The following is a 9,751-nucleotide window of genomic DNA, read 5'->3' on the forward strand; positions in this document are numbered from 1 at the left end:
ACAATCACTCTTGCAAGAGAGATGTTGCGGACAGTTGGAGATGGAGCTTGGATGCATTTGGGAGTTATGTTGTTAAATCTGCTTATTTCATCCAAGTGGACCAAACTCCTTCACCTTTAGGTAACTCTTTAAAAAACTGTTGGATTAACTGTGTCCCCTCAAAAATTTGTTACTTTGTTTGAAAATTCATTAGACAAAGACTACCTTCAAAGGTAGAATTGTTCAAATTATTCACAACATTGATGACACTCTTTGTGCTATTTGTAAGAATCATATAGAATCCAATGAGCATTTGTTTCTTTCTTGTGACTTTGCCTCTGCTGTGTGGAAAGGATTTTATTCTTGGTTACAAGTCTCTGCTCAGACTTCAACCTCAATTGGTGAGTCCTTAGTTTTGCATGATGTGCTTAGACCAAATGTAAAATGGACAAAATTGTGGAGGATGCTATGATTTATTGTGGTCTGATCTATATGGATTATGAGGAATGAATTAATTTTTTCTGATAAGGCAATCAGTTATGTGCATATTTTGGATTTGATCCAAGCGAGATCCTGGTCTTGGTTTTATTCTAAAGTTGCTCCAACTTCTTTAGTTTTTTCCAATTGGTGTAATGATCCAAAAACCTATATTATTATTTCAGCTTCTACAAAGATCATATCTTGATCTTTCACTTGTATTGAGTTAGCACCTCTTGTGCTGCTTTTAATACAATTTGCTTATAAAAAAAACATGTAAATATTCCTCACTAGCGCTAGTGTGTTAAATGACATGGCATATTTAACGTCGTTATTAAAAGAAGTTAATGAAATATGGCATAGAATAAGACTAGGGCTGGATCTTGTTTTGTATGTTGGAACACAACGTCAAGCCCATGAAAATTAAGGCACATTAAGGAGAACCTAACACAATGTAAATTGAAGTGATTCTCTCAACAAGAAACACGATCAATATATTGTAAAATCGCACCCCACTCATCACTACCTAAAGCTACTTATGGTAACAACCTTATCAATAACTAATTACTTATCTACCCTATAGATGACTCATTCTCGGACACTACTCTCAATGAAAAACGTCAATTGATAGGACTTAAATATATAAGGAGAATCAAACTCAAAAAAGATTAGTCTATTTGATGAAAGAATATCATAATTTAAGTATCACAATAAATTTGACATGCTACCTAATATAAGATTTATAACAATATGAAATATAGAAATGTTTATATATATATATCTATATATATATAGATATAGATAGGGATCCTTATCTAATCAGATATTCTATAGTTAAGATGGTTGGTACTTATGTAACATAGTACTTACATTAGAGTGATAACTTCTTGTAAAATTGTGTATCTTTGGTACCATTTTCATTAAAAATTATTCCTTTCCGGAAAAAAATCATAGGAAAAGTCTTTGAAAATTGTCTTTATCAAAGTAGTAACTTTAGTATTCAAACACTATTATAAGTAAAGTTAGCCTTGGATCTCAGCTCAACCCATATACCATAAACCACTTTTGAGAAGTTACATGCTGAGTGCAAGAAATGGAAAACCTAGTTGGATGAAACACTTTAAGAAAGTGGTCATGAACCCCAAAAATAAACTATCCATAAATATTTTTTATGTTTCTAGCTCAATGAATGCACAACAACTGCTTTAATACTCAAAACATGAGTTCAAAACATATTATCCTTCCATTAAACACAACGAAAGAGTACTGAGTCATTAATAAAACTTAAATGGAAAATAACAGTGCACTAAAAGCGGTGTCTAGGAATAAATTTTCAAGATATTAACCCATGCAATACTTAAAATTAAAACGGTGTCGATGCACATTACACCAATATTCGACATGATTTATTCGATCACTAGTAACTCCACAGTCCAAACACTTCTCATGGGGAATGGTAACGCAAATAATTCTCTGCATTAAGAAAAGCAACAACGTTCTCGTCACAAACTTAAGATTTTCAGCTCAATATATAATGAACAAGGATCCTATTAATGGAGAGGATCTCAAATCATATATAATATATACTTTTAATTACCTCATGTAGAGCCAGAATTCCCAAGCGTTGGGTCATACAATGAATTCTGAATTTTCCTGAACTCAAATACACGAAAGCTAATATTACAAGGGATGGTAAGAAAAATAAGCTAAGAATTTTGTATATTTAAATGACGGAGGAGAACCTTGAATTAGCCTCATGGGAAGAGTTTTGACCATTGCTGTTATCTTCTATCTCTACATTCTGTATTGGTTGCACCCTATGCAAGATTCAACCATATAAATAAGAATATGACTTATTTGCCAATTAATTTAAAAGTATTAAGTTTGTTTCTTGTATATCTAGATGGAGTTGATAAACATATAAGAAAAACATGATTATTTTGTACTTTAAATTTAAAGAATTATAAATTGTTTGAAAATAGAATAAGGAATTAATGACAACTTATATAATAGTACTTAATTTTACTCCTGTATGTATTACTAAGAAACCATGAATATAACATGGTAATTCACTTGGCCGGTATTTCATTGATATGTTTGGGTAAGATTTAAAATCTTAAAGCGTTTGAATTATAAAAAAAAACATAGGAAATTTGAAGTGAACTATTACCGAGAGAGAAAAATCCAATGTGAAAATCAGATAACTTAAGGAGTATTTCTAATGCTTAATAAAGGGCTTGTCAAAATAGAAAATTTGTAGTAATGATTTGATACCTGAGAGAGAGAAAAGATTCAGAGGCAAGTGAATTGTTTGACATTGTCTCAAATTGGCTAGGTGGACAATAACTAGGATCCTGTGCATGGCTACATGTAGAACATAACTTACACAGTTCAGCTTTAATAGCATAATTGAGAGTTGACTTAAATTTTTACAAACTAATTATATAAAAAAAACTGGTATTACCGGAAAGGTATAACAACTCAAGTAATATGCGTGTATAACCAATCTGATCGATCACACATTCTCCAAGACTCAAAGTATTAAAAAAATGCATGATTTTTATATCAATTTCTTAAATTGGAAATTTCTACAACACAGTTGCAAAATATGTATGTGCCAAGATCAGCACAATATATACTAATACTTGTTATGATTAGGTCTACAATAACATTAATATACATAACATAATAGGAAAACCTACATTTGCGAATTCTCATTTTGACCTTGATAAGCAGCTCCTTCTGAGAACAATGCCACCTAATCAAATAATCAAAATCTGATCATCAAAGTCACAATTTATATGGGGGAGTTTAATGGGTGTGTACATCATGACAGGGTAAAAAAAACTTTTACAATGTTACTTTGAGGAAATAGTTTGGGGAAGGGGAAGCTATTGTATCATAAGGGTGAAAATATGTCAGAAAACCCTAGGAGCCTCAATAAGGAATTTAAATCAAGATAGACTCTTATATTAATGTTATTCGAAGCTATATATATACATATATATTATATATTACCATTGATGATGAGTAGTCTTGTTCTGCTTCGTTTGCTAGTGGATCTGAAGAGTTTGGTGACCCGGGTAGTGGGTTAGGATCATCCAGTATAAGTGGTGGAAGCACTGGATTTTCATTCGTAGCAGATTCAGTTGTATGGGCTTGATTATTGTTTTCTGTTAAGTCCTCAAACTAAAAATAACAAAAAATAGTTCTTAAACATCTCCATACATGATTGAATAATATGGTAAGCTAAGCATACAAAAAAATAAAGCTGACTTGGTTATCATCAAATGCTGAAATTTTTTCAATGTAAAGTGATGTAAGTCAGTGCACACAAAAATGAGATAGAGGTTCAGAATCGTTGAGAAATTAAGGATGCATAACTGCTTTATACCCCAGTTGTCAACTAACTAAAATAATATGCAATGAAGCTATGCAAATTATAGTTACAAGTAGTTAATGTTGAATATCATGAAAGAGAGAAAGGGCAATGGCAAGATTTGAACCCCAGAACCTCACAATCAATTACTGCAATGTTTTTATCAACTGAGCTAGCTAGCTCTTTCCAAAACTTGATTACGTAGAACTACAACACACTCATCAAAATTGATTTGATTAAGTTGAGTTGTGTAATGAAAACAAAACCAATTAATTCAATTACATATTTTTTTTCTTTCAAAACTAAATGATGTCAAACATGAAATATATTGCTTTAAAAGAAAGATTGTATTAAAATGATTACAAAGAGTGTCCATTCAATACAAATAAAAATTAACCAATGATCTTTTTAAAAGTTAAAGTAATATAAAGTTTCAGATCCATTTGAAAAAGATAAAGAAGTTTTATTTCAAAAAGAGATGAACAAAATCTAAAATAATTTATAATTTGGATTAAATCAAATAAGTGTTATAGCTTGGTTATGTTCCTTCTCCACACAAAAATCAATTCATTTCTCATAATCAAAATTCTCTGTTTAAACAAATAAATGGAGTGAAGAAAACAAAGTGAGATAATTATTAGACTTCTTACATTGCCATTATAAGGTAGTCCAAGCTGGTTGAAAATATTTGATAGTGAAGCTGTATTGGTGCTATCAAAGAAAGTCTGAGCATCTTCAACATTTGCATTAACTATCTCGAATATCCTCTCCATTTCCTGGACATTACATCACATATTGCATTTATTAAATAAATAGGCAAAATCAACAGAAATGTTATTAATAGTTTTGAAGTTTTTAATTTCCTTTATCTAAAGAAGTTTATAAGAGGGGAGAAGTGGTACAGTGGAAAAGCAAAAACATTTATATCTTAATAAATTAGAAAAACACAAATAAAGAAATGGTTACAATATCATTTTTTGGGATATTTTTTTTATTGGCAAAGAGAAATTTTATTAATAAAATACCAAAGATACTAAGAAATTACAAATATTACAAGAGAAAAGAGAGAGAAAAGGGGGAAAATGAGATTAAGAAATATATGAAGTTTTGAGGATATCTAACAAGATGCATGACATATTTCCTTGATAATTAAATTATTAACTTAAAATGAAACAATTGCATATGATTGATGCATGACTAATTGGAACTCAAGTTTTACATCTTTAAAACTTTGTGGTTACCTCAAAATTTAGTATCCCTCACCTTGAAGTAGGTATGCCAAGTTTAATTTTGTAAGAAAAAAATAATAGCAAATGAGGCACCCACATAAAAAGAGTATAATAGATATATGTTGGTCAAAATTGAGAGAAGTCATGGAGAGATTCATGCTATTCTTTTCAGGTATGCTATGGCTTCTGGGATATTTAAGATCATTACACTAATACTTATGATTAAACACAAAACCAAGCTGACACCACAAAAAATTACACATCATGGATCATTTGTAACATACTTTCTCTATAGCTCTTTGCAATAAAAAAAATGACCAAACTTATGCTCAAATTGACGAATATTATCTACAATTGTCTAATCATGGAATCAATTGTCCCTAATCAATCTCCAACAAATTGATCAATCTTTTTTCACTTAAAAGTTAATCTTTATTATGTGAAATTATCAGTGTCAGAAGATTGATCAACCCTTGTTAGAGGTTGTGCGCTTGTTGTATGTGGGTTGACACTCCTTATGCCTGTTTAATTAATCTTTGCTTATGAAAAAAAGATTGATCTCACAACTTGACCCCTGCTATAGAGAACCATAGAGAAAGTACGCTACATTAATGAATCTATATCTATGAAAAATAACATGATAAAAACATAAAAAACAAACAATGAAATACAGGGTATCAATTGGAATGAAGCAATAAAGAATAAAATAAGAAAATAGAAGGTGAGAAGGTCATACAAAAGCTAGTGAAGGCGTTGAAGAGAACAAAGAGAGGAAAGATAAAAACATTGTATAAATGATGCAAAAGGAGAGAAAAATGAGTTCCTGCTTGTGCTTAAATAGCGAAATTAAGTAAGGATGATAAATAACTTAATATCCGGGTTTATTAGGATAAAATTGAGTGATATTAGAAGTAATGTGATCAAACATAAGAGATTAATATATATATAATAAATAAATATAACCAACAAGTGTTGGTTGAAGTGATATATGTTTGATTCTCCTTAAGTAAGGTATCGAATTCGAGTCTTATAGATAAAAAATATCCACTGAAAGAATTAGCCTTACATACCTATAAATGTTTCCAACTTGTACAAAATTATCTCCATTGTGAGAATACCTATAAGAAACCAAAAATACTAAATATTGGTGGGCCAGATTCTTACAAATACTTAGATATTAACACTTCAGTACTCTAATATGTATATAATATGAATGGAAAGATTTATACTAGTCGTCATTTAACATTTATTTACATTAATTATATTTAAAAATAATTAATGATTAAGTATAAATGATGAATAATATATATTGTTATTATATATCTTTTCTCTTAGTCTTACACACAATGATAAACAAATAAAAACATTAAAAAATAAATTATTCTAATAATTGTTTCAAAGAAATATAATTAATTGATCCCTTCTTTATTAGTTTTAATGTACCCATCCAGGTGACATGAATATAGTTATATTTTTATTCTTTATTAGTTTTAGTGTCACGCAAATAGCACTGTGGTGGGGTTGCAGTTTACCTTGGAGTAGGAGAATCTGAGAAGAATGAGATGAGAACGAATTAAATTGGGATGGTAAAGGACAAGATGTGATAAAGTGAAAGAAGCTTTAACAACAAACTTACTCTCACATGAAATTCGGGCTGATTTTGAGATTGACAGTTTCAATTTCTAGGTTCAAAATTCATCTTCCTTTTGCATTTCTAAACTCTATATTAAACTAGAACAACCTCGTGGTTAATCCATGCTCCCATTCATTAAAAGATGCGAAAGTAACCACAGTAATTAACATTCGCCAATTTTGATCAGAAACTGATTAGATAAATTTAGACTGCTTCACAAATTTTCCAAGTTGGTAAAGTTAGGGGTTTATTTGCTTCAGTGTATGTTTTGGATAAACACATTTAAAATTCCAAAGAATTTTAAAATCTAGGGAATTTAATTGCTTCAAATTATTTTCCTTCAATTGCATTTCTTTATTTGGGTAAAGTAATCATATTTCCTTCAATTATAAAATTCATTAATTTAGTTTCCTTAATTTAAAATTTTATTTGGATATTCAATTTTTGTAAAGTTAATTATTAATAAAAGAAAACATATAAGCACATTCGTGTAAAAGAATTCAAAATTAAGAATATAACAAAGTCTTATTTGTCCATTTGAATTAATTTATAGATTAAATTACATTAACGCCCATTATATTTTAGTAAAATTACATAAGTCATTCGTTTTTTCCACCTATGCAAATTACTCTTAATTTTTATATATATATTATATTGATTACCCCTACATGAAGATAAATGTAATACATAATATATTATTAAGTATGACAATGATCATTTTTTACAGCTTAATGGAAAAATTGAAACCTAATTTCCATTGAACCAAGAAACAAATGCTATTTCCCTTTATTATTTTCTTAAACGTATTAATACTACCAAATAATAAGTATTTGAATAATAGGATAAGTTCAAATGTTTTATTGTTTTTTAGTAGTGATATTTTAATATAAAATACACAACTCTTACAATATTATCAATTTTTTATATAATATAATTTTTATTTGATCACAAGTTGTCTACACTATCTTTAGTCATCTCCAATAAATCTTAATAATAATAATAATAAAATGACAATTTATGCATTATTGTTTTGTTTAAATCAATGTTTGATTCTAATTTTATATTATTAATAATAAATTATTTGAGTGTTTAAGATAAAATAAAGTATATTGCATTTATTTCAATTGTTCTCTTTCTATTTGGGACATCACATGTGAACTGAGAATCCATCTTTATTAGTTCATTCACTTTAATTTTTTAACCTCATTCAAAGATTACTTACTTATCCGGGAAAGTAATTTATTTTTTTTGTAAAAGTTGCTAGCCTATAAAGATTCTAAACTAAATCTCAAATAATGAGAATGTGAATTCAGAAGTATGGGAGTGTCTATCAACACTCAAGTAAAGATAATTTGATATTAATTAAAATAACTTTTCTAATATTTATTTAATAACTCATATATCATGTAATTATTATACTTCATTTGTAAATACTAGATAATAACCTAAGAGAGGGTGAATTAGGTTTACCACAATATTTTCCTTTTTAAAACAATAATTTAGAATTTTCAATGAAAGCAAAAACTTGTTGATCATTATTTGCGAACAATTAAGAAAAGATAAGGATAGAGATATTCACAACAAGATGTATACAATTCATCTTAAGATTATATTGAGACCATTTTTCTTACAAACCTCACACCAAGGCTTTCTTCTAGAACACTTAATTCCCACAAGAAGGCACATCACTCTCTTTTTATCCAATCAATCACAAAAACATATGGTGATTATTTATTCATAAATAATAAGATTTTTTTGAATGACAAAAGATAACTATACCTAATCCAATGTTGTTGGAATTCTTTTCAAGAATACTTTAAAGTAAATATCACATCAGACTCTTGTTTTTCAAAAAAAATATGAAAAATGTTGAATGTCCCTTAAAGTTTTTCTGAAAAACTATGAAAGATTTGCAAGTGAAAGTTGTTGTAGGAAGTGTTGTGTTGTTTTCAAAAAGTTAGGAGTGTGTATATAGAGTTTAAAGAGGTTCTAAGTTCTATTCCAGAAGGCATGAAATGTTTGGAATCATACTGTTTTGATTGGGTATGTACTGGTTGAGTTTTAAATTCGAAAATACACTTTCAACACAAAGTAATCGATTATTGACATGTGGTAATCAGTTACTAGACCTTATCATCCTTTCAGTAATGTATTATCCACCTCAGTAATTGATTACTAGACCGTTTTATCTAATTAGGTAGCATGTTACTATGTTTCAAGTAACATATTATTGTTTAAGGTAACTTGTTACTATGATTCAAGTAATATAATACTCTGTTGCAAGTAACTTGTTATTCTGTTCCAAATAACATATTACTTAGTTTTCTATAAGCACCTTTTTTGAAATATTGTTAATGTTTTACATTCCTTTAAAACTTTGAAAAATAATTTTGAAGAGTCATATGTAATATCAAAATTAAAATGTACTATTAAGGACATGTATTAAACCAGAAAGCAATAAATTTATCTCTTAATCTTGAGTTTTTCAATCTACAAGGCCTTCAACCTTTTTTTATTTATTGATGTTATTGTTCTCATCAAAACCTAGCTAAGATCAAATAAAAACTCTTATTCACATCATTCTCCTGTTATAGGTGAAAGAACATACAGTCCCAAATTAAAGAAAATAATAAATAAAATATATTTAAAATCATATATTATGTCTATGCTAATTAATAAAATTCACACTAAATTATAAGAACTTTGAGGAAAGAAGATATTTTGATTGAGCAATGAAAAAAGTATTGATATAAAAACCGGACTGGCCGGTTCGACCCGAAAACTGGCGAACCGGACCCCAAACCGGTACGGCATAGTAGTTGGACCGACTAAGCAACAAAACCGGTCCAAACCGCCCAAAACCGGACAGTTTTTGGTCAAGCCGGAAAATCGGCCGAGTTGTTACTAAATCGGTTTCTTCCTCAAAAATCTCATTTCTTCTTCATGTTTTTTTCTTCTTCCTTCTCCATCTCACGGATCCATCCTCCATTGTGTTTCTATGACGCATCTCCATCTTCTCATAGATTCATCTTCTATCATTAATAATGTTAATAT

The 9,751-nt window shown here is 29.0% G+C and overlaps 1 protein-coding gene across 1 annotated transcript; it reads right to left on the minus strand.

The window, feature by feature from the left end:
- On the minus strand, nucleotides 1,677-5,874 carry LOC109360174. Its single transcript, XM_019604903.1, has 8 exons — nucleotides 5,801-5,874; nucleotides 4,486-4,611; nucleotides 3,475-3,645; nucleotides 3,159-3,214; nucleotides 2,731-2,820; nucleotides 2,199-2,273; nucleotides 2,054-2,109; nucleotides 1,677-1,929 (listed from the first exon to the last, which is right to left on the minus strand). The coding sequence occupies exons 1-7, from the start codon at nucleotides 5,849-5,851 to the stop codon at nucleotides 2,055-2,057; spliced, it is 624 nt and encodes a 207-aa protein (XP_019460448.1). The 5' UTR covers nucleotides 5,852-5,874; the 3' UTR covers nucleotides 1,677-1,929; nucleotide 2,054.

Source organism: Lupinus angustifolius, chromosome LG11 (genome assembly GCF_001865875.1).
Source record: "Lupinus angustifolius cultivar Tanjil chromosome LG11, LupAngTanjil_v1.0, whole genome shotgun sequence".
NCBI classification, from domain to species: Eukaryota; Viridiplantae; Streptophyta; class Magnoliopsida; order Fabales; family Fabaceae; genus Lupinus; species Lupinus angustifolius.

Bases quoted from the DNA above. Each gene is read 5' to 3' on its own strand.
- LOC109360174 (XM_019604903.1), bottom strand. From the start codon at position 5,851: ATGTTTTTATCTTTCCTCTCTTTGTTCTCTTCAACGCCTTCACTAGCT. The intron at 4,612-5,800 runs GTATGACCTTCT...TGTAATGTCCAG, and splicing joins CAACGCCTTCACTAGCTTTT to GAAATGGAGAGGATATTCGA. The intron at 2,821-3,158 runs GTAGGTTTTCCT...TTCTACATGTAG, and splicing joins CAAAATGAGAATTCGCAAAT to CCATGCACAGGATCCTAGTT.